Consider the following 26,901-nt stretch of genomic DNA (forward strand, 5'->3'; position numbering starts at 1 on the left):
TGCTATGAATTAAATCCTGTTCTCCGAAGTTATTGTTAATATTGTTTCTTATTTCTCTTAGCATTATCTTTCTCTAGTTATATTATGTAGCTATGGTTTGAACAATTGTTCATATCTATTATTTCTATAAATCTTACACTGTCTATAGTAAGTTCCATACTTATCCATCAGATATATTCGTAAAGTCGACGAACCAAAGAGGCCCCTAGCAACTGACCACCATTGTACTATTTAACATTCAGTCTTTGTTTAGGCGTAGGTACCTAAATTTTCTAGGTCTCAGGTAACTTGACACTTAGCCGGCCGAATGATATATTAAGGTCACTTATTAAGTGTAGGCCCACTTTAAGATTCGGTGAATTATACGCAAGATATGAACTGTGTGATTAAAATTTGAATAATTTGAATTAAAATTCGTCTATATGATAATTGCAAGACCCTAGTGGTAACTTAAATAAGCCTTTTTTACGTATTGCAGAATCATGATTGTAAAATAATTTTTCTTACATGGATATTAATTATTACTATAATACTTTGTAGGACTTCAAAATGTTCATTGAAATTTTAATAAAACGAGTTTTAGAATCGAAAAAATCGATATAATTAATTCTTCAATAGAACAGAATAGATACCCTACTTGATATGTATAATCCACGGCATGTACTTGCGATAAGGGAACAATCAGACACTACTACTGTTGCCAATGCATATGATTATAATGTTGTTATGATTACAATAAAACTATTATTTTATGACTTTTTCACAATTACAAATCAGTCCTTATATTACAAACCGGTTATTATTTATTACGAACATCATAAATTAATTTCTTATTATTGTTAACGTGAATATCATTGCAATTAACATATTTCAATAATAATCATGTTTGATCGGATGAAGCAATCAACAAAAGAGACCATAACCAGAGAAAAGAACCATAGTGTTGATCATATCATAAAAATGCCATTAAACCAAGAACTGCCCCTAAAAACACTTTGTCCTTACACTCATGTCCATTTGTTTCTCAAAACCTTCAGAGCATTTAGGTCATTGGCCATTGCCCCTTATTCCTTTTTAACAATATTCCACACTATCCGTGGCACATAAAGCGACATCTACACAAAACTAGGAAGTTCGAAAGATAAGCGGCGTGATTCATCACCGGATCACATCACACGCCGTGTTAGATTACTGCGTTGAAATGTCCTCCGCCCGTATTTCTATACGTTGTGTACGGTGCCTTTTGAGAGGATTCATTTAAATCTTGTGAAAAAGTATATTTTGTTGAAGTGAAATTTGTCAAGGCGCGTTAAGAGTAAAATTTCTAGGTCACGGCAATACCGTCACGTCATGGAGTAAGGCGACGATTGTGGTATATTTGAATCTTGCCAAAGAATATTCCCTTCTGACACGTGTGCTCGGCACACACGCTTCTTTTTTTTTGGAAATTAATATAATATGTCCTATACAGTCGAGTACATTTTAAGTGTATTTTACATTGTGATAAGCCTTGAGTAGTTGATAAGTCTTCAGACACATTTTTATTACGACAAAGGGTCAAACCCATATGTATATTGTGTGTTTTAATTTTACTAGTTATACGAAACTAGCTGTGCTCTGCGGTTTTACCCGCATTGCTCCGCTCCTGTTGGTCTTAGTGTGATGATATATTATAGCCTATAGCCTTCCTCGATAAATGGGCTATCTATCACCGAAATAATTTTTCGATTCGGACCAGCAGTTCCTGAGATTAGCGCGTTCAAACAAACAAACAAACTCTTCAGCTTTATTTATTAGTATAGATAAATATTTACTTTTGAATGCCACACCATTTAAAGATAGTTTTACCAATAGTTATTTATTACGGAAAGAATTTACTGTAAATGGGTCTAAATAGAAGGTAATCAACGGCAAAGCGATACCGAGTACCCTGCTATTCATCACCCACATTAGCACCCCATTATATCCCCGGCAATAAACGTGAAAGTGAATACATTTGTTGTCTTTATTTAGGTAGGAATAACGTATTGACACTGGGTACTTTTAACCGACTTAAAAAAAGAAGGTTCCATGTTACAATATATCTACATAGTAGATACCTATATAACTAAGTCCCTTTTCGCCGTCTGCGTGTGTTTGTATGTGTTACGGCTAAAGGTAGGTGAGAACATAAACTTAAGATTAGCCGGCTAAACTTAGGTTTATTTTCGACGAGGTGTTAATGTTAGTTTGTTCTATCTTTAGCCGGCTAAACTTAAGTGTAACAGCAGGCCCGTGGCTAAAAATGTCGGGGTGGGTAGATTTGGTTACTATAATACATGTAAGGAACAGGGCGAGTGTTTTCCGGCACTTCGCCGGCTGCTGCCGCAGCACGCTCGCTGCGCTCGCTCGGCTCGTGCGGGTCTTAAGAGTTCTAACCTAACCTAACCTAGCCACCAGCTTTCTGCCCTGAGTCGGGGTGGGTAGATTTGGTTACTATAATACATGTAAGGAACAGGGCGAGTGTTTTCTGGCACTGTGCGGGCCCCTCAAGCCCTCCACCGGCCCGGCGCTAACCAAATCTACCCACCCCGACATTTTTAGCCACGGGCCTGCGGTTACATTTAAGTTTAGCCGGCTAAAGATAGAACAAACTAACATTAACACCTCGTCGAAAATAAACCTAAGTTTAGCCGGCTAATCTTAAGTTTATGTTCTCACCTACCTTTAGCCGTGACATATGCATAGAATATAGATCTTTAAAATCTAGCAACAGATTTTGATGGGATTTTTTGTAAAGATAGAGTGATTCAAGAGGAAGGTTTTAGTATATAATTTATTAGATTCAGTCAAAGCTGGCGAAGCCGCGGGCGAAAATACAAAATTTTTATAAATTTTATATACCTACTAGCTTTCCGCCCACGGCTTCGCCCGCGTTTTCAGAGAAAAACCCGTTCCCGTAGGATTTCCGGGATAAAACCTATCCTATGTCCTTTCTCGGGTATCAAAATATATCTATAGGTACCAAATTTCATGCAAATTGGATCAGTAGTTCAGGCGTGATGGAGTAACAGACAGACAGACAGAGTTACTTTCGCATTTATAATATTAGTATGGATTTGTAGTGGTTGATTGCTGAAACCAATTCGTCCGAGCATGGTTAAGTCTAAAAAACTACATTAGTCTTTTAAATAACAAATTCCTCTTGTTTCCAAAATAACTGCGACATCTATTATTATACAAAGTAGTTGCCAATTAGTTGTGTTAACCTATGACGGGTCTTTTCGTTTGCCTCTTTTTATAACCATCTTGAATTTGGCGATATTTTGAAAAGTGTCTTTTGCACGCCTCATAAGCGAAGCGTTGAGGTGGGTACTACTGTCACTTCGCGCAAAACATCTGATTTTTCAAACTTAAAATGTCTTTATGTATCATACATTGCACTTGTAAGATAATACATACACACACATATTAAGAAAAAACACTATTTTTAACGTTCATGATATTTTTGATGTCATTTTTGTTATTTAAACTAGTTAAAAAACAGTTTAAAAAAGTTCTGTCTTGGACGTCCGTGTGTCTGTATGTGCGGATCCTTTTTCTTGTTAACACGATAGCGACCGAAATACTTTACTAATCGAGTCTTTTTTTTTCTCTTACGCTTGAGTATGCTCAGGAATAGAACCCTTTCATTTTTCAGGGTCTGATTCGATGTGGTTTAATTGTTATTAAATAAACAAAAATAATAATTAATAAATATTTATTAAAAAAAAATTATGAGGCGTGCACTTTTGGATTTTCCAAATTATTTTTGTATAATTTTGTTTCTTTAATTAAAACAAAGCGTGTGTGCCGAGCACACGTGTCAGAAGTGAAACTTCTTTGGCAAGATTCAAAGATAACATGAAGTCGGTTAAAAATCGTCGCCTTACTCTATGATGTGACGGTCTTTCTATGATGCGACCTTGAAATTTTACTCTCAACGCGCCTGAAGAAGTTTAAATTCAAAAGAAATTCATTATGTTACATTATGTGCCAACCCCAGGTGATATTTCTTACTTCTTATCATCTTAAGTTTGTATTTGCGTTTCAAATCTGATATATTATTTAAACTTCTCAAGTTTCACCATAGTGACTGAATTCGAGTCGATTAGAATCGGGTCACTCATAAATATGTCATAAAACTATTTCACATTACGACACAATGCGTAACAAAGTTGCTTTATTAGATCGTATACTTACACATAAAAATATTCTTTATTGCCCGAGCACTTAAAGCTAATTTCCGATACATGTAAATATTTTTCCATTTCGTATCGATTGGAGAATTTATCGGCATTTGTTTTAAAGTTTGTGTACGCGACGCACATAGGTAGATTTCAACTAATTAGGCGGCCAAAACTCGCCACCTCAAAAAAATACTAAAGATAAGATAACCATTTACTCAGGTAGTAAACAGTTCCGGGAATACCATAGGCACCCCCTACCCACCCTTCGTAGACGCACAATTGTTTCCCTAGGGTAGTAGGGTAGTCGATAGTCGCTTAAGGTGTACGTGTCTGTTCTCGGCACTCCTAAACTTACAACTTTTGTAAAATTCATATTTGTTTTCTAACTACTTCTTTTCGAGTGACAGTGGTGGATTGCAGTAATTCAGGTAAGAACCTATGTTTTTCAACAGTAACATTAATAGTTTCTACTTCCCCTGATAAACTTTTTATTTTTTAAAGATAGCTCTATCAAAAAATCCGTTTTTTTTGTGTTTCTCACAGTTAAATATGTCTTTTGACGAACTTAAGGGTCCGTCCGAGCAATGTTTTCTTTATTTTACAATACTTTACTTATTTTTCTATTATACCAGTAAAAAATTGGCCGCGGAAACCCGCGCGTTTTGAAAATAAGAGCATTTGAATCTAAGGGGTCGAAATTGAGAAAAATACCAAGTTAGTGCTAAATTGTATTAAATCGAATTATTTTTTATTTTAGGTCCGTCTGGTGCCTCGGGTACTAAAATAGTGACTCGGAAGTACCTGTTTGAACAGGTAAAAAGACAAAATTTACCAAGTTTAAGGGAAAAACTCGATTCGTATGAAAATTTTCTTTTGATACGTTATGGACACACTGAAAATGCTAAAAAGCATTTGAAGCATAGATATTCTTGTATCAAAACCTAATTCATGAAAAGATGGATGAAAGCCAGTAAATACGAAGAAGTTTTCCTAGTAAACAACCGAGATTGGTTAGAAGGAACTTTCGAGATTCCGATACAATCGGCTTCTCCTCAAGGTATCTCCTCCTCAAATCTTTCGAAGATTTAAGTGTGCGAAGCAAAAGAAGAAAAACTGAAAAATTTGCGCGAATTTGGAGCATGACGTCATCATCCATGCCGCACAATCCGTTTTACAAAACACTGGGCAAAGGAATGCTTCAAAATTCTCAAAGAAATTACTAATTCGCCGACACAAGCTAGCAAATATAGATCTATAAGATCTATAAGAATATTTAAGATGTAGTTAAATGATATTTAAACATGTTTTGGCTTATAACTAATAATTCATGAGACGTTTTTTTTTTATTTCTTTGGTAATTTTTAAATAATATTTATTTTTGGTATTTTATTGACGTAAGTATATTGTATAATCAATAAATATATTTTTTCGGATCAAAAACGGTTTATTTTAATTTCCTATTGTACATATAGATATTTTCCAGAAAAAAATATTTTTGGCCGCCTAAATAATTGAAATCTACGTATGTGCGACGTGAGAAGTGGGCAATTGTTGAAATTTATAGTTTCAAGAGTACCCTTTTTGTTAGTCAACATATTGGCATTTAGAATATTTATTTTGTACTTAAATAAATAAAAACCTTTAATTTTGAACTAGTTTAAACTTTGATAGTTCGAATAGGTCCAATTGAAAGTCCGGGGTAAAAAGAAAACCAAGCTTTCGTAAGTATACCTATACTTACGAAAGCTTTATTAAGTTTGATTAGGGATCATAAAACCTTAAGTAAGACTGGAATATCAATGTTATAGTAAGCATACCTAGTATTTAGTATACGACATCTTTTATACAAAAAAAAAAAAACAAATGACTCGGTCTAAAAGACTCCGTAGGTCATTTGCTTTAGCAATCATAACCGCTCAAGAGCATTCACGAAGCTCCTTTATAAAAATAAAGTGGAACCCATTGAGATAATATTACTATACGTATGGAGGAAACACCACGAACAAAATCTGTGCACCATTTTTTTGCTCTAACTAAGTTTTAAAAATTATTATCTAGTTAGGTTCTTACCGATGAAAGTTATTCCTTTGCACATTTCCGTATTATTTGTATTATTTGTGCAATATCGTAACACACACGAAGGCATATTTGATGCGTTTCACTTTAAAACCAAAAAACCGCTCAACATACGCCATAATATGGCGTATGTTGGGCGGAACATAAGTGATGTAGGCGGTGTCGTCTCCATATATGTATATCTCAATGGGGGAACCGATTATAACGCTAACTATAGTATAGTTCGAAGTCCTTTTTCCAAAGGCACTGAACCAAAATCAAGGCACGACACACAAAGACAGATCAAGTCACTAGTGCTTCATATAGAACCCATTTGCATATATTGTACAAAAACAGTTACGACAACACCCATTCTATGTTCTGTCTAGACATTTTTAGACAAAAAGTGAAAGCACGAACCGCCACGGCACATAAAGACTTGTTAATATTGGAAAATCATTATGGAGCTTATAAAATGTGCGATGCGATTTCTGTTTTTACGACTACATATGTCGATTAATGTGTTTATTTATATGTAGATTGTAGTAAAAGGATTGGACGCTAATTTCTAGATTTCGAATTCAATTAAATATTTGACGAATGAAATATAAAAAATAATTGATAAAAATGTATGTAGTTCGATCATTTCTAATTACATATGTATTTGATAATTGCCAATGTTTTTTGACTTTATTAATTGCGATACAAGTCAACGCAACGTTATAATAATTACACTTATAGACTACCTTAGATACAATATCGGATAGATTAAAAATAATTTGGAAAATCCAAAAGTGCACGCCTCATAATTTTTTTTTAATAAATATTTATTAATTATTATATTTGTTTATTTAATAACAATTAAACCACATCGAATCAGACCCTGAAAAATGAAAGGGTTCTATTCCTGAGCATACTCAAGCGTAAGAGAAAAAAAAAGACTGGATTAGTAAAGTATTTCGGTCGCTATCGTGTTAACAAGAAAAAGGATCCGCACATACAGACACACGGACGTCCAAGACAGAACTTTTTTAAACTGTTTTTTAACTAGTTTAAATAACAAAAATGACATCAAAAATATCATGAACGTTAAAAATAGTGTTTTTTCTTAATATGTGTGTGTATGTATTATCTTACAAGTGCAATGCATGATACATAAAGACATTTTAAGTTTGAAAAATCAGATGTTTTGCGCGAAGTGACAGTAGTACCCACCTCAACGCTTCGCTTATGAGGCGTGCAAAATGAATATTTGAACAGTGACGTATCCAAATACGTACTTATACAAAAAAATCGGTATACATATAAATCTCACAGTTTATTTCATTATTTACATTGTTTATTTATTTTATACGAAATTTGACAATATAGGAAATAGGAATCGACAATTCCTCACTACATTTTTTTCAAGCGAGACGTACATTGGCCGTACAAATTAATAATAAAAAAAGCTATCATCAACTACTTAATTATGTTAATAGAGAGAGTGACGCTAAAAATTGATAAATATTCATAAGAGAGCGATAAAACAACATTGTACTTGAATAAGACCTATCATTACTATTTTGATAATGGTCCGGGAGCCAGCAGCAGATTTTATGACCAAGTTCCTCTCAAGCGGTAATTAGTAAAATGCATCAAAGTATAGTATTATGAAGCCTCGTGAACGTCAGCTGGAGCTCGGTTGGGGGGAAGAGCGGTTGTAGCCTCCCGTATCAGCTGACGGTTTTTCCACCAAGATACAGCCAGCTGACATATATATTTATCCACAGTTACATATAAGCTATCATCAGGTAAATTTTTGTTTGAGAGGAAATAACGGAAAATAAATTTTTCTTTAAATTTAACTTTCATGTTCGAGACACCAGCTGACGTATACTACACCATGTTGTAACCAGCTGACTATTTTTTTCGTTGAGATATTGGGTTAGCTACAATTTGACAAATTTTTAGCTGAGAGGAAATGAATGAATGAATGTATTTTTTTCCTATGTGCGTGGGAGGCTACAACCGCTCACCCCCCCAACCGAGCGCCAGCTGACGTTCACGAGGTTTTATAATACTATACTCTCATGCGTCTGACGAATTATCTCTTGAGAGGAAATAATGAACCAAATTTGCACCTGGCTCCCTAACCATAAATAGCTGTCCCGGCAGACGTTCTGCTGTACTCTTATCACTTGGGTGTATGAAAAATATATGCCGTTTTGTGTTTCGAGTTTGATACTCAGATCTTCTCAATAGGCATACAAAATTTCATGAGAATCGGTCAAGCCGTTACGGAGGAGTTAAACTATACAAACACGGCGACACGAGAATTTTTTATATTGGAAAGATTTCTGTAAACGGTAACAGTATTAGAAAATTGATTTATTCTAACCTTTCGTCTGTAACACTTAAAATTACACTCAGAGTTATTTCAAAGTAACTAGGGAATGAATTGGTTTAAATGTATAAGGCCCTAAAGGATTACCTATAAACATTAGTCTGGCCCTTCGGGAGTTCATTGATTTAAATGTAAACATACTAGATATATAATCAAGAATTAAAATTCTTGGTTTGCAGTCATTTTTGAAGAAAAAAGCGGACGTTTCTCATCTATCTTTAGTATCTATCACAAGTATTTAATGATCATTGTGATTTTAGTGCAATCTATACTAATATTTTGTTTGTTTGTGTGAACGCGCTAATCACAGGAACTACTGGTGCGATTTGAAAAATTCTTTCGGTGTTAGATAGCCCATTTATCGAGGAAGGCTATAGGCTATATATCATCACGCTAAGAGCAACAGGAGTGGAGCACTACGGGTAAAACCGCAGGGCACAGCTATTAAGCGTATTCCATACAATTGAATTAAAACAATTCGAATTGGAATTTTATTGTGCTTATATTTCGATACATTATTAATTGTGATGCTCCATAAATTCTATATCCTTCAAGGCTCTTTAATGATAGTAATTTGGGGTATTACACAATTTCTGTTCTATTTTTCAGATGATATAACGTAAGATAAAACAAGATTGATGGTACAAAAAATAAGTTTACATGACGGCGTTATACTAACAAACTTCATACATAAAAATAACTATCACAAATGCCAGACAAGTCACATATTTATCAGTATAAATATACCCGTTTATTATATGAGACTAGCTCCACCCCGCGGTTTTACCCGCATTACTCCTATTGGTCTTATCCTCGATAAATGGACGAATGGACAGGACAGATAGCTCATTTATCGACGAGGCTATATACTATAAGTCTATAAGGCTATATTATATCATCAAACAAAGACCAACAGGAGCGGAGCAATGCGGGTAAAACCATCAACGTAAACGCCAGGCACCGACAACTATTTTAAAATCCCTTTATAACAGCATAATTTTTTCTTAATAAATAAAATTCGAAATTATCTTATATATGTAACACTGCAGATTATAAAGGCGGCTGCATAATTATAAATTATAATGATACTATCATTTATAATATCGAATGCCTTGCAAATTATCTGCACTACACAACGTAGACATACGGCATACATAAACATTATCAAGCATAGTTTATCAATACCTTATAAAACATTACCTTGACTTACTTCCTGACTTAAACCAATATAGCTTAATAACTTTAATGTAACTTATTCACTTAGTACTTTAAAATGAATCTATGGAATGCATCGCGATTTATGTCAATTTAAATTTTAAACAATAACAATTTGGCTCTAAGAGCGGGGGCACACGATGCGTTGCGGCGGCGGTGCGGCGCCGGAGCGGTGTCGCTGCGTCGTCTTACATAGAAATATCTGTGGCATGTCACACGATGCGCTCCGGCGCCGCACCGGACTTGTAACCACCAAGACGAGGCGGGGAGGGGTGAATGCGGTGCGACGTCGGAGCGGCACCGCTCAGTTGTTTTGCATCACAAGGAAGGACACGCTGTGCAACGCTGCTACGACGCCGCTGCGATATAACAACGTTACGGCGCCGCACCGCTCGTGTGCCCACTGACACGGTGAAATCTTTGCGGTGCGGCGCCGCAACGCATCGTGTGCCCGCGCCCTAATTCAATTAATCAATATCTCCAACTTTCACAGGATTTTTTATTACTTACCCCCCTAGTACTAAATGGATACATTTATGGCATGCATCGCTGTTTTGGTTTAAACTTAAAACAATTACAATAATCAGATGTACCAAATATGTTACATCGAGATGAAAAATATCCTATTATTCATCTCGATTCAAATCGCAGTCAATCCGCGCGTAAATACTATACGTACCCACCATAAATATTGCAAGTAACGTTTTGTAAAAAGCCGAGATCACAATGCGTATATCGATTCGACCCACTTTACAGTTTCGTGGTAGATAACAGCTTTGCGGGGCTACATTGCTACAAGTCTATTTTGTGTGAATAAAAATAATTCATCTAGGTATATGTTGTGTCACATTTTAAATGTAAATTTCGTAGGATATACCTGTTCTGTTTCAATCTTATGAAGAGATTAACTTACTGCTTTGTCTAAAACCTAATCACTATCACTACATAGTATAAAACAAAGTCGCTTTCTCTGTCCCTATGTCCCTTTGTATGCTTAAATCTTTAAAATTACGCAATGGAATTTGATGCGGTTTTTTTTAAATAGATAGAGTGATTCAAGAGGAAGGTTTTAGTATATAATTTATTAGGTTTTAGACAAAGCGGGCGAAGCCGCGGGCGGTAAGCTAGTATAGTATAAAACACAGTCGCTTTCACTGTCGGATTTTGATTTTAAGATCTAAGCATACATACACATAGACGGCGACTCAGAGTAAGTCCACACGGCGCGTCGCGTCAGCGTTGCGTCGTCGTAGCGCTGTCGCTGCGTCGTTTTACATACAAATAACCAAGGTGTTCACACGGCGCGCTGCGGCGCGCAACGCACACGTGACGGACAGCAGCCCCCGAGACGAAGCGGGAGGGGGTGTCAGCGCTCAGTTGTAGTAGTAGTAACGCTGCGATGGCGCAGCGCCCGTGTGGCCGGCTATGCGTCAAATATTTGCGTTGCGACGACGCAACGCTGACGCGACGCGCCGTGTGGACTTACTCTAACCTAGCGACTGTTTTATACTATGTATTGATAAGTAAACACCAAAAGCTTTAAATCCAGACTCCAGTGAAGGTATTATATCCCTTTCAGATATTTATTCCTTTTTAAAGCTTACTTATTTGTAACTTGAGTCAAGTGGCAAGGCACTCATTCGTCACTTATATGTACATATATGGTATCGATTGTATAATAAAAAGAGCGTATGTACCGAGAACAGGTGTCAGAAGTCAAACTTCTTTGGCAAGATTCTAAGATACCAAAATCGTCGTTACTCCATGACGTGACGGTATTGCCATGACGCGAAATTTAAATTTTACTCTCAACGCGCCTAAAGAAGTTTCACTTCTAGACGATTATTACAAAAATAAGGGAATACAATTAGAAAACCAATTAATGTTATTAGGACCGCCTAGTGCGCCTAATCGAGATGAGGCACCAAGATCACCCTTTTCTGCAACACCTTATTTTTATTATTTTGAGGAGAAAATGTTACCTTACAAGTCTTACTAATATGATAAACGGGATACTTTGTTAGGACGGATGAAGGTTTGTTTGTAAATTGTAATTCTATTACGCGAAAACCACTGAATGGATTTTGATTTTTGATGATACTTGGCAGTGATATAGATTATGTACCATATGCTATAGAAACACTTTTGCTCGCGCGGCACAGCAAAAGTTATTAATATAAAACCGGCCAAGTGCGAGTCGGGCTCGCGCACAAAGGGTTCCGTAGCAGCAAATATAATAAATTACAGTTAAATCAACCTATCTCAAAAACTATAAGAGATACTTTGATCAAACCAAAAATCGTTGAAAGAGTTAATTAGCATGCATCACCTCTATTTTTTTTAGAATTTTATACCCCGTAGTTATAAAAATAGAGGGGGGGGGACATACTTTTTACGACTTTGAGAGCTGATATCTCAAAAACCGTTCACTTTAAGAAAAATGTTTTTTTAGATAACTTATATCATTTTAAAAGACCTTTCCATTGATACCCCACACGGGTATGTACATCGAAAAAAAAAATTTCATCCCTCAGTTACATGTATGGGGGGCCCCACCCCCAATTCTTTTTTTTACTATTTAGTGTCATATTTTTGTAGCGGTTCATACAACACATATTCCCATCAAATTTCATCACTGTAGTACTTATAGTTTCCGAGTAAATCGGCTGTGACAGACGGACAGACGGACAGACGGACATGACGAAACTATAAGGGTTCCGTTTTTGCCATTTTGGCTACGGAACCCTAAAAATTCACCAAGTTTGTGAGATGCCAGTAGCGAACAATTATTTATGCGGAACATGATTTTTAATTGTTTTGTTTGACCACAATTCTAGCATTTCTCAATTGTGAAAACCTCTGTAACCGGAAGATATTATACGATAATACGACACAAGTGCGTGCGTGCGCTAGAAAATGCTATAAAAATAATAAATAAGACGCTCCGTTGATAATTGAAATAGCGTATTATGTTGGCTGATAGATGTTCTTGCATATTTTGATAAGTAGCGTCGAGTTTTTTTAAGTTTAAATTGTTATACAGAGATAAATAAACAAAAAGAGTAGGCGACTGCAATCAATAACAATAAGCGGTCAAAGGCATTCCTATACCCGTAAGACCCGTAAGACCATAATTAAATAATTCTTATTCTTTTAATAATATTCTTTTAATAACAATAACAAGTATCCTAATTTTAAGAAATAGCTCTGTATAATTGGCGCATGCTGTGTCAACCTCTAAGGCGCGGGTCAAACACAAGCGGCGCGGGCGCGGGCGTGCCATAAGCGCACCTCTTGAATCTGTTTTGCACCACGTCCTTCTTATACATTTTGTATGAAAGAATTTTGGAAAGGCGACGAGGCGGCACGCCACGGTTGCGCCGCGGGCGTACCGCAGGCGTACCGCAGGCGCGCTTCCCCCATCGCATCCAAATAGAGGTCAATTCACGGTCATACACAATCAAAAACAAATCGGGTGGTAGGAGACGGTAGCCTGTCAGTCAAAAATGTGTTCTCTCTGTGTGGAATTATATAGAGCTGCTATTACATACCCTTCTTCGTTTTGTTTTTAAAGGTGAATTGAATTAATCGATGAAATGATTTACACAGGTGATGGCAGTAGGGAAAGTGAAAATGAAGAAGAGCATAATGAAAGTTCCCATGTATTTACAATGTCAGAAATAAAGATAATCCTGATTTTGATTGTGTTTTTTATTTATTTGTAATTGTAATAATATTGTGGAATGATCAGTACTGTAAATACTTTTGAACTGAGATTTTAATGATAAGATTTATATGGTTTAAATGTAAACCTGTGTTTGAAAACCATATTTCATCTATACTAATATTATAAAGAGGAAAGGTTTGTATGTATGTATGTATGTATGTATGTATGGTTTTCACGCATAAACTAGGTACTGGACCGATTTTGATGAAATTTGGCACAGATAATCTTTAGACCCTGAGAAAGAACATAGGCTACCTTTTATTGCGAAATATGTACCACGGGCGAAGCCGGGGCGGACCGCTAGTACAATATAAATTTTGTGTTATTTTAACCTTCTTTTCTTCCATCATTACACCAGTACTACTTTAAAATTACTTTAAAAGTACTATAAAATTTTCCAAGTAAATTCCAACATTTCCAACAAAGATTATCAAAACAAAATCGTTACTTTCAAATTAATGTTAATCTCTTTTAGCACAAAAAACATAATTTTACTAAATTATGCATGAAGAAAATGCATTTAACCACTCTATATAAATATCATTTTCGGACGCCAACAGCGCGCCCGATGCGCGCCGGCAGCGCGCCGGCAGCGCGCCGGCAGCGCGCCCGAGGCTTGTATATGTCCCGCGCCTAATTATTTGTTACTTTATCGCAAGAACTACATGTTATGTAAAATTTATATTTAAGAATCATTGTAAACAAATGTTGGTTGACCAAATAAAAAAAATAAAAAAAATAAGACCATAAAATGAAAACTATTCAAGCGGGTTAACATTTAACACCCCCTCCCCCCATGTAACGACACCTCGCTCTGAATCGCGCAACCGAAATGTTTTCGCTAAAGAGGATAACAACATCATTAATCGAGGCCTTAACGGACGGCCAGTTGAGTACTGGTCTAGGATTCCACCTTCCTCCATACGCACTCACCTCAAACTGTGCACTGAAAGTTTTGAACACGCCCTCCCACAGGCTGCCCGACTGCGTGAGCACCTGCACGATGTCGCCGACGTGCGACGTGGCCGCGTGCATGAAATGTGCGTTGTTGTACACCCCCTCGGCCACCACGCGGCCCCGCGGCGATCTGCAACAACAAAAACAACCGTAAACAACAAGAAATAACCATATTGCGGGGTGCACTTGTTGTAGGCCATGAAAGCCTATTTGACATGTATTTTCATTTTTTTTGTGGCTTATTTCAATACATTGTCAGAAGTATAAAATAAATAAGAGACACAGCCACAAGTCTACTAATGATGGTAGTAAGATGAGGTTCTTATTTCAGTCCGTTAGTGCTTCATAGCAATTGATTTTCAATATTCATCGACAATTAGATAAAGCTCTTCGTGTAATTTGTATCCATACTAATATTATAAAGCTGAAGAGTATGTTTGTTTGTTTGAACGCGCTAATCTCAAGAACAACTGGTCCGATTTGAAATTTTTTTTCGGTTTTGGATAGCCCATTTATCAAGAAAGGCTAGGCTATATATCATCACGCTAAGACCAACAGAAGCGGAGCCGTGCAGGTGGAACCGCGGAGCGCAGCTAGTAATGTATATGCAACCAGTTGAGGTAGTTAGATTCATAAAAATTCATTCAGTAGGTATAATTACGTAAACTATGCAATGTTCGATTTACAGACAACTTCCTTCCTCATTTCAGAAAGCAATTTTTTTAAGATTTTGCAGTACAATAAATTAAAAATCGTTAACAAACTTGTATATTCTCGTAATTAGAAAAAAAAATTGTACATTCTCGTCTCGTAAATTGGAAAAAAAAATTAATGTTTTTTTTTCTCAGCAAGCAATTTTTTACTAGATTGCTAAAAAATACGACTCTGGTTCGTTATGATAATTCATTTCAATAAAAAGCTATACATATAAAATAAAAAATTAAAACTGCGATGCTACGGGTGACGGTACCACAGTAAATCCTATAATAGCAGAGGTAGTTTTTGCATCGCTGCGCTACACTACACTAAGTGTAAAATCCGTTTATCCGTTTGTAAAAGCATATTGTCATCTCTACTATACCTCACATGCAAAAAATGCCCTTTATTTCTTTTATATGTACATTTTGTATTTGCATACTAATTTTTCATCTTCTCCTCCCATCCCTAGGGTAAGAATTTTACGTCTTTCTCCAATAGTTCGAGTGTAAATTAAAGTTGACTACTCTATTCGATCATTTTATTGAGAATATAAAAATAAAAGGGAAAAAGATAAATAAATACTATACTTATATATTTTTCCTTATTATATGGCAGTTTTTGTGCCACAATTCATATTTTGTAGTAAAAATATTATTTTTATATTTAGCTCACAGTGTTGATATATAGGAGAAAAGATATTGGGTGGTTTTGGATGATAAATTTACTGCCTTCTATTCAGAAATTTGATTAAATCCATTTAAGGATTTAAGTTGATTACATAACAAGCGTCAAAACATTTTAGCTTTTATAAAAAAGTTCAAGAGTTCATAATAATAGTATGCCGCCAGATTCCTATCTCTATATACAGATTGTATCTTTAAAAATTTCAATCTGCGACCACTAAAACTAAAAACGACATTTATCAGAAAGCCACAAACATCTTTCTAACTTCCTCTCTAATCCTAATCAGATATTGATCTTCAAATAACCTATCTTCCAAGTTAACTTCCCACAATATAACGAACAGACAACCACTAATCAATTTAAATTTATGTACCACTAGCTTTCCGCCCGCGTTTTCAAAGAAAAACCCACATAGTTCCCGTTCCCGTGGAATTTCCAGGATAAAACCTAACCTATGTGTTAATCCAAGTTACCCTCTGTATGTATGCTTAATTTCATTGTAATTGGTTCAGTAGTATTTGCGTGAAGGAGTAACAAACACACACATACAAATCCACACAAACTTTTGCATTTAAAATATTAGTAGGATAGTAGGAAGTAGGATAATTAGTATTAATTATAAATTTATAGTTAATTATTCAATGAAAAACTGTCAAGTTCATAGGACCAGGTATAGCTGTGCAATCAAGAGTTTTCTTCACCTTGACCTAGTGGAGACTACACAAATCAAAGCATGGCACACTATGCATAAATAATTTATTTAAATATGTTTCATGGTGATATTGTATCTTATTTATATTTAAAAATTCTAACTTTCATACTTCCCTACATCACTGTATTAACTAAATTCTTATCTACGTGTTTTAAATAATTTTTAAATCAAAACTTTCTTTCTTCGCTACATATCATATTACATACATATCTTCATTGAATATGCATTTAAAATGCGAACCCATAAACATTTTTGTCACATAAATCCTGATTTAATTCTTATTGGTTAGTCAAGATTTGGTTTGAAGTTACTATATATCTCAATTATAAGTATATAACAGAATCCAGAATATAGCTATACTAATATTATAAAGCTGAAGAGTTTGTTTGTTTGTTTGAACGCGCTAATCTCAAGAACTACTTACTGGACCGATTTGAAAAATTGTTTCAGTGTTGGATAGTCCATTTACCGAGGAAGGCTATAGGCTATCATCATGCTAAGACCAACAGAAGCGGAGCCACGCGGGTGAAACCGCGGAGAGCAGCTAGTACAAAATAATACAAGAACTCGAACAGCTATTCATAAATTCTACTTTGTAACACATAACCATGAAAGTAATAGAACACGATAAGCAATAGGAAGTACTAATCAAAACTAGTACAAAGAAATTACAGTTATTTCAAGAAGACACTTCATTTGCAATTAAAATTATTTCTCCGAGGGGAAACACCATGTATCATATGAGTACTGTTACTATTGACTTGCTAATGGTAATTAATTTTTAATTTAAACAATTACCGGTGCGGTATTTTTCATGCTTGTTTGTGCTTCTTTGTTTCAATTAATATGCAAATAAAAAGAAATGTATGTTAGAAGACACAGCAATTACTAGCTGTGCCCCGCAGTTTTATCCGCAGTGCTCCGCTCTTGTTGGTGCTAGCGTGATGGTACATAGCCTTTTTCGATAAATGGGCTATCTAACACTGAAAGAATTTTTCAAATTGGACCAGTAGTTCCTGAGATTAGCGCATTCAAACAAATAAACAAATTCTTCAGCTGTATAATCTTCTTATATATAAAATTCTCGTGTCACAATGTTAGTCTGCATACTCCTCCGAAACGGGTGGACCGATTCTCATGAAATTTTCTGTGCATATCGGGTAAGTCTGAGAATCGGCCAACATCTATTTTTCATATGTACCACGGGCGAAGCCGGGGCGGACCGCTAGTATCAGTATAGATTTAGTAAAAAAACATCTAACAAAATAAAAATTCAAATAAGTAATTTTTAAGCCTTTGCAAGACTTATGAATAACAAGTAATTTAATTTACAGATTGTTTAAACCGTAACAAAATAGAATAAAGAATCAAAGATACTATAAAACATTCCAATTTACATGATAATTGCTATTGCAATAATTTTATTAATACAACTTCCTTAAAAACATCAATCGAACGCAATATAGATATTTCTTTCCATGTTTGTCGATCAAAACCTTTTAAAGTCCTTAGAATGTTAATAGATATAATAAACAAATATTTTACAATGTATAACTATAAAAAAAAAATTAGATTTACTGGTAATGGAATCTTTAAAACTAACCTAATTGGAATTTAGTTTGGATATTATAAACGCTAAAGGGTGTTAGTTTTTCCTTCTTACTCGTCACAACAAAGCAATTTTATAGTAAGTACTAGCTTACCGCCCGCGGCTTCTCCCGCTTTGTCTAAAACCTAATAAATTATATACTAAAACCTTCCTCTTGAATCACTCTATCTATTAAAAAAACCGCATCAAAATCCGTTGCGTAGTTTTAAAGATTTAAGCATACAAAGGGACATAGGGACATAGAAAGCGACTTTGTTTTATACTATGTAGTGATGATTTTCATATCTGGAGATAGAAAGCTCAAGAGTACGATTCCACAATTAAACATATCATTCCTATGAGAATCATCTTTGATGCGAGGAACCATGGGCGTAAATCTACTTAGTATATAATATGCTCATATTATTATAGTGACAGTAGACAATATTATAGTGCATACTAAGTTAAGTTAAATATTATCATGAAATATGAACTATTCTTTATAAACATTGATTTAAATACTAATAAAAAGTATTAAAATAGAATTAACCGTTGTATTTATATCCTACGCAACTATTGAAGAATGAAAATTATATTTTCTTATTCAATAAAGTCTTAATTTTGGTAATTTGTTGAACATAAGTACTGATCCTATATGTAGCCATCAAAATAATCACAAGCAGATAACACAAACAATTGCAAAGGCCCCAATTTTTAAGTTTTGGTGATGATGAAATATTTTTAAGTTATTACTTCATGTTTTATGTTATTTGTCATTTCATACAGGTAAACAAATGTAACACTTAAGTAAAAGACAAAACAATTTAAACATAGTCCAACTTTATACCAGGGATCTGTCACTTTAATAGTTGTATTAAGTGAAATACGACAAAACCAGATTAAAGAGAACACGCGCTTAAAGTTAAACCCTGTCTAAAGTTTTTTTGTGGTAAGACCGACTATGTTTATTAGAAACCACATACAAATCAAAACAATTTGAGAATGAATCTATTTGTTTGTTCTGAATAATACCTTGATGTTCCAAAATTTTCTATCTCATTAAGGACATTGGATGCTTGCCAGAATTGCACTATTTATTTCCCGATGTAAAACTTGAAAATGTACATAGGAATATAAAATTTTTGCACCAACAACTGCACTATTACTTTATGAACAGACAAATTATCTTTACTGGGCGTTTAAGAGTTATTTGCGATACGAGGAGGGATCAGCTGTTCGCACAGGGCTATATTAATCGTGGTCAGAGCACGATAAAAGTAGGACAAATATCTATAGCGATACGGCAGGCGGCCGCCGCTCCTAGACTAGTGCCGCGCCGAATACCTTTTTATTATATAGTTTTGTTTACAAGCTGCATTTGCGAAATAACCACGCTCACATCAGAAAATCTGTCAATGTGACAATACCGACGTCTATTTTACGTGTCTCGAGATTATTGCCCCAAATAACAAAGACATGTCATCCCAATGCTGGTAGTTGGTGTACATAAACTAGCATTACCTCGGTGGCCCTTGGCGATTTTTTCGTTTATTGTTCATATCTCCTTCGCCTGACTGCCCCGGCGGGTAGGCACCTTCTCGTCTACGCGTAGGGACCGGAATTTTGGCTAATTATCACTTCTTTCTTTTACAACACAGTCCTTTCAACTTTCGCGGATGCACAAAACTGCAGTTGAAATTAGGAGTTAACACTCAAAATGCGACAACAGGGATGCATCGAATAAACTAAAGTCTATAACATTTGCCAACAAATATAAATTGAAATATATTTGAGTACAAAATCGCAGTTCGATTTATTCTCGGGAACTAATCCCAAAAAATAAACGGGTTGGCAGATTTCTCGTGCCTGCAATCAGCGCAGGAATACAACATGGCGCTGTGACGTATTCGTCAAAAGACTTGCAAAAAAACTTTTATGCAATTTTTTATTCACACAATTTTACTGTTAAATCTTAAAAAATGCAATTATTTTTTTAAATATTACAAAACTATGAAAATGATAGTAGTAAACACAAAAATTATTAATGAGGTCAACTTTTGACTGATTTCCACTTATACACTTTCAATATGGCGGATTGAGGTACTTGACTTTCAGTATTGCTATTTTTTCTTCTTTTTTCATTTAAATATTAATAAGCTAAAAAGGAAAATAAAAATAAAATTGATTTGGTAAGTATTGTTTAATATCTAAGCTTAATATATTCATTTAAAATAGAACTTTTTTTTAAATATCAACAGCCTTTTAACAGATGGACATAATATTAAATTTCATAAGATAAGTTAAACAATAACGTGTACTAGAATAACAAAAACGTCTATTATAAAAAAATTACGCATAACAATTACATATATTTACCTATTAGATTTTAACAAGGATTTTAATAAAACTTACAGACAGATTACCACAGACATTATCTGACCATATAATTTTTTTATCTGTGGTCGTTACATTGAACGACAGGAAAAGAAATGCAACGCGCGCGCGCGAATTCAATTCTGTGACACGAATACGAAACCACACCAAGTTATTATTGATCGTTAAGTAATTTATAGGTCACCATGAAAACGAACACGAAAAATTCGGAAAATATGTCTCAACGCGAGAAATTCCAATTGCTTAATTCGGAAGTGCGTTCTTTTTATGAATATTGTAAAGAAGTGGGTATGAGTGACGATGAAATAGATATTATTTGTCGTCCTTTGATGAGTGCGGTGAGAAGGGCGACGATTAAGAGATGGCGAAGGATTATCATTTTGATGATGTTGTTTCTGGCGACTGGGTATATTGTGAGCCAAACCGATTCATTCCAATGGCATGTTGCCGCAGTAGCTCGATTGACGCTGATCAAGCTGCTGCCTTTGATAAATTGGACACCGATGTATTACAATCAATGTGTACTGGGGCGATTACCACTACAGAATTTTGAAGCTGAACCTGTTTCTACCAGTGACTGTATTGCTTGTGAAGCTATACGTAAGTTGTAAAAATAAATTCTTGCAGTTGAGCGAAATTTTTTGTCCTACCTACATAGTTACCTACTTACCAAGTTTCATCCTAATCTTTGTATTAAGTTTTTTGGCAGGTAAACTACCCTTATCTCTTTAGGTTCAAGAAAAATAAAATTATGGTCTAAACAAGCTACACTCTTAAAATAATTTATTATTTTAAGAGTGTAGCTTGTTTAGACCATAATTTTATTTATTAATATTTAAATTAAGTCAAGGTAAACTTTTTTGGTTTGACGTGGCATAATATTGTAAACATACTTTAGACTAGACTACTTTAACAATTTATCTCTATGGTTAAATAACATTCTTTGTTTATAAGTAAAGCTGCTTTAAAATTAAATGTAAGAAAGAACAAAGAAATTAATCAATCAGAAACTGTTACTGTATATTACCTGTAGTTTATTAGGCGGCCTTATCACTTAGAAGTGATCTCTTCCAGGCAACCTATGCAAAAGATAACAAGCTTACTGAAATTACGATGTTAGGTAGAAAAAAAAATGTTAGAAGTTAAAAAAGTTAATATGAATACGAAATTTTAAATACATACGTCTTAAAAGTGAAGATAAAACTTTGTTTATAATATGGGATGGAGTAAAAAGTAAAACAATCGCATTTTGAATCAGTCGTAAAGTTTTTAATTTCTTAATTTGCTTACAAGAAGGTTTCTGTAGTCTTAGCTCTATAATTTCAACATACGTATATTTTCGAATTACATTATACAATTAAAAATCAAAATTACATATTTATTTTTGTGAGTGTACCAGTATGTCTGTATGTTAATAGTATAGTATTATATTATTTGTACTGAACATTCAAAATCTTTATTTCCAGAGAACATCGCTCGCATAGCGAACACAGACCACAACGAAGTACTAAACCACCACCTCCTCAGAGGTGCGCCTGTTATAGTAACAGATGCGTATACAGACTGGTCTTCCGGCGAATATAACTTCACAGGCCTCGTGAATAACGACGACAGGCTCCGAGAATCGGTGCCCTGTAGGATCCTAACCAATATACGTATTGGGAAACAACCCATGGACCTACAGGAAATCGTTTCGCGTATTACTGAGAGCAATATACCATCCTGGTTCATACATTTCCAGAACTGCGATATTCGCGCCGTAAAAACCTTCAGAGTACTCGCTCCTAGACCATACTTCCTGTCCCCAGAAATCCCCCCTTCCCATTTCAACTGGCTCCTTCTATCAAAGAATTATGAAACGAATCGTTATAAGTACTTGGAATTTGATATTGGCCTGATCATCATGTCCCAGCTTAAAGGGCAAACTTCTATTCAGTTGAAACCAAGAATGCCATGTGAAAATATCTGCGGTCCGGTTAAAATTGATTTGCAGGAAACTGAGACATTGGTTTTGAGCAATTCGTTGTGGGAATTTGAATATTTGCCCGGGAAAGGGGAGAATCTTGCTATGATCACTGAAACCGATTGGGTTGAAACCTAAATTATAATATCGAGTAATAGTGTAGTTAAATGTATCGGTGGATTCATAATTTCATAATACCCGTAGCTAAAATCTAAATATACGTGTGTATCGTAGGCCTCCTGTTTTATTTAATAAAACCGGCCAAGTGCGAGTCGGGCTCGCGCACAAAGGGTTCCGTAGCAGCAAATATAATAAATTACAGTTAAATCAACCTATCTCAAAAACTATAAGAGATACTTTGATCAAACCAAAAATCGTTGAAAGAGTTAATTAGCATGCATCACCTCTATTTTTTTTAGAATTTTATACCCCGTAGTTATAAAAATAGAGGGGGGGGGACATACTTTTTACGACTTTGAGAGCTGATATCTCAAAAACCGTTCACTTTAAGAAAAATGTTTTTTAGAAAACTTTATATCATTTTAAAAGACCTTTCCATTGATACCCCACACGGGTATGTACATCGAAAAAAAAAATTTCATCCCTCAGTTACATGTATGGGGGGCCCCACCCCCAATTCTTTTTTTTACTATTTAGTGTCATATTTTTGTAGCGGTTCATACAACACATATTCCCATCAAATTTCATCACTGTAGTACTTATAGTTTCCGAGTAAATCGGCTGTGACAGACGGACAGACGGACAGACGGACAGACGGACATGACGAAACTATAAGGGTTCCGTTTTTGCCATTTTGGCTACGGAACCCTAAAAATGGTATACGATTCATTTTACGTACTTAATATGGAAAATCACGTCTTTACAATTTATTTTATAAGAAATACTAATTTATTTACGTAACAGTATTATTTGTATTTAATGATATTAGCTATATGTTAGTAGTATATAGTGGATAAGAGTTTACAAATATCATGTTTTATAAATATACCCACAAATCAACTGTTTCATTATGTAGATCATCAATTTGCTATAATATTATGCTTTATACAGGGTGTCCCACTGTTGGTATACTAAGCTCAAAGGAGGTTATAGTTTTGCATGTACGCCGAGTACGTAAAAAATACTTATAAAATTACATACGTAGTTTTTATTCAAATAGATGGATTTTTAAAACTCTATGTATACATATAACAAGCAACCCGCCCAGCATTGCTACCAGCACGTGAGCTATCGTTTAAGATTATTTTTTTTTAGATTTTAGACAAAATGCTCACATTAGTCAAGCGGTATATGCCGGCTGCGCGAGGCTAGAGAAGAAAACATGGATTTTCAGGAAAAATTTAGCAAAAAATGTTTGATGTAATTTTGTTGTTTTAGTATTTTTTACGTGATCAGTGTATGTAAAACTACAAGTCCCTTCACGCTAAGTATACCAATAGTGGGACACCCTGTATACTTTAACTATGTGTACTTAGATAACTCCTTACCTATCCAATAAGTTTCCTATATATTATATTCTTGTGCCAAACTAAACCTCATATTATTCACAAGGTAGTCACACTTCTGTTTTCAGTAGCAGTCTCACATCGCACCTAAACAACGCATAAGTAAGATATCATTGTATTAAGATTGTAAAAGATAGAATAAATTAAAAGCTGCAGTATATTTTATCTTGATTGTATTAAGTTTAATGATTAATCATTATTATTAAAGCGATTAAGTCATGATTATAAACCATACCTAGATGAAAAAAAAAAAAGGGTTCCGTAGCAGCAAATATAATAAATTACAGTTAAATCAACCTATCTCAAAAACTATAAGAGATACTTTGATCAAACCAAAAATCGTTGAAAGAGTTAATTAGCATGCATCACCTCTATTTTTTTTAGAATTTTATACCCCGTAGTTATAAAAATAGAGGGGGGGGGACATACTTTTTACGACTTTGAGAGCTGATATCTCAAAAACCGTTCACTTTAAGAAAAATGTTTTTTAGAAAACTTTATATCATTTTAAAAGACCTTTCCATTGATACCCCACACGGGTATGTACATCGAAAAAAAAAATTTCATCCCTCAGTTACATGTATGGGGGGCCCCACCCCCAATTCTTTTTTTTACTATTTAGTGTCATATTTTTGTAGCGGTTCATACAACACATATTCCCATCAAATTTCATCACTGTAGTACTTATAGTTTCCGAGTAAATCGGCTGTGACAGACGGACAGACGGACAGACGGACAGACGGACATGACGAAACTATAAGGGTTCCGTTTTTGCCATTTTGGCTACGGAACCCTAAAAAATGAAGAAAAAGTAAGCTCATGTTTATTGCCTACGTGTACCTAGTACCTACCCATTTATTTTTTGTTTTCATATTTAAAAATAGTACTATGAAATTGTCTTTTTCCATACAAAATATTATAGGTAAGTATACAGGGTGTCCCAAGAAGTAGTGATATACTGAAGCCAGGAGGTAGAGGATCTAGAGGGCTATCCGATTCACCCCCATGTATGTTATGCAATTTTTTGTATTTTCAGAGATTTTTTTTTATTTTCAGCTATTGCCGAGTACGATGAGATTTTTATTTTTTGTGACGTGAATTATTGCGGTAGATGCTTTATGGGCCCTTGAAGTTATGAACATATCGGGTAATTTTATATTTCTTGGCATTTAATTCTTTTTTTATTCCATTCAAGGATCTAACGATAGTAAATTTTACCATACAGAATTGGCCTATCTTTCAGCTTAGCACACAAAAACAATCAAGCATCTACCGCAATAATTCACGTCACCATAAATAAAAATTTCATCGTACTCGGCAATAGGTGAAAAATTAAAAAAAACGTCATAACTCCGAAAATACGAAAAATCGCATAACAAACATGGGGGTGATTCGGATAGCCCTCTAGGTCCTCTACATCCTGGCTTCAGTTTATCACTACTTCTTGGGCCACCCTGTATAATTATATTGTATGTATTACTTACTTTGATTCGCAGAGTTGTGTGTTCTCTTATTTTATTGAATAGAAATATAATATATCGTATTCTATGTTTAATATTACCTATGTACCTATATTAAAAAAAAAAAACTGTTTGCGTAGAATGGTCGCCAAGTAAGATATAAAATAAATAAAATTATAAAAAGTCTCACATATCAATGTTAATAAATCGGTAAATGGAATTTATTTAACTCAACTTAATTTTAATATATTCATATATAATAAAATCTTAATTATTTGTATAATTTTGTAACGAATGTTTTTTTAATAGAGCTTGAAAACTTTAACTAATCTCTATTGAATAATGAAAATAAATTTAAAAGAGTGTCTACATAATATGTATTTCGATGTTTATTTGAAAATTAGACAAGTTATGTTTCCACATTCCACAATATATAAAAATGCACAAAGAATATACTAATTGATATCGTATATTCTTTTTTTAGTTATAAAATAGGTAACTAGCTAACTAACCGGAATTTTTTAAACACTAAATACTGCCTAAATATATTCTTGTATAATTTTAATAAAGTAATAAACACTGCCTAGTTATTTTAACTTAATATTACATTCCAAGAAATATTTTAAGAAGCCAGTGTTTTTGAAAATGGCCTATTTGTATTATTTTTTTGATATTTTGCTGATGTTACGATACCCAAAATATACCTATACGATGTCATGTATTTTATGGTTAGCCTAAGATAAATGTTTGATTGTAAAAAATACCTCGATATCAATAAATTGTGAATGCAATGAATTATTGTTGTTTTATTATCGTGTTACCCTTATATACCCTGATCTATAATAATTTTTGAAACTAAAAAATTCTTTCAACTTAATATAAAAAGCACCCTATATTCCAATACAAAATTCTCACGTCAAAATATCAGCTTTGTCCAAAAAGTTGGGAGGCCTTTTGATCGTTGAAATCTCTACTTTCTGATGGTGTAAATAAAAATATACATTACCATAGTACATGTTCTCAGAAAATGCATAAGTACAAACCACCAAACAGTGTGACAATGAGCTTTTACTAAAACAGGCATAATTCTTTAACTTTAGGTATTTCTTGTATCGGTTTTTCGGTTAGATTCATTCCGATTCCCATTATGGCTGAATTAATATGTATAACAATCGCTTAGAATATTAGTTCATATTATATTCAATAGTATTGAGGTGTCATATTTATACGTTGTTCTAAACGCTTTGTTATGGTAAGATTGTGAGGAAATACTCAGCTTTTAATTGTTTGAATATGTGAATAGGGTATTAAAATAAAAGACAAGATA

The 26,901-nt window shown here is 34.4% G+C and overlaps 2 protein-coding genes across 2 annotated transcripts in view; one reads left to right on the top strand and one right to left on the bottom strand.

Annotated features, from left to right (window-relative positions):
- LOC149898912 (uncharacterized) overlaps nucleotides 1-20,302 on the bottom strand; it is a 44,801-nt gene extending 24,499 nt beyond the window's left edge. The window contains exons 1-2 of the mRNA XM_090114691.1: nucleotides 19,753-20,302; nucleotides 14,525-14,678 (exon numbers count right to left, since the gene is read on the bottom strand). Of these exons, the coding sequence (XP_089970817.1) occupies nucleotides 14,525-14,678; nucleotides 19,753-19,790 (192 nt within the window). The 5' untranslated portion in view covers nucleotides 19,791-20,302. The remainder of the gene's footprint in view (nucleotides 1-14,524; nucleotides 14,679-19,752) is intronic.
- A 472-nt stretch (nucleotides 20,303-20,774) lies between these two features.
- Nucleotides 20,775-22,837, top strand: LOC149898914 (uncharacterized). The gene is made up of 2 exons (XM_090114664.1): nucleotides 20,775-21,225; nucleotides 22,092-22,837. Exons 1-2 carry the CDS (start codon nucleotides 20,811-20,813, stop codon nucleotides 22,724-22,726), a joined length of 1,050 nt encoding a protein of 349 aa, XP_089970790.1. The 5' UTR covers nucleotides 20,775-20,810; the 3' UTR covers nucleotides 22,727-22,837.
- Nucleotides 22,838-26,901: the final 4,064 nt, after the last annotated feature.

This window comes from Colias eurytheme, chromosome 21, assembly GCF_061535395.1.
Source record: "Colias eurytheme isolate Ceu_HAF_F1 chromosome 21, ilColEury1 Martin Lab GWU primary, whole genome shotgun sequence".
NCBI lineage: Eukaryota > Metazoa > Arthropoda > Insecta > Lepidoptera > Pieridae > Colias > Colias eurytheme.

Excerpts from the sequence above, each read along its gene's own strand:
- LOC149898914 (XM_090114664.1), top strand. The coding sequence starts at position 20,811 with ATGAAAACGAACACGAAAAATTCGGAAAATATGTCTCAACGCGAGAAA. Across the intron at positions 21,226-22,091 it reads TATTGCTTGTGAAGCTATAC|AGAACATCGCTCGCATAGCG; the intron begins GTAAGTTGTAAA and ends CTTTATTTCCAG.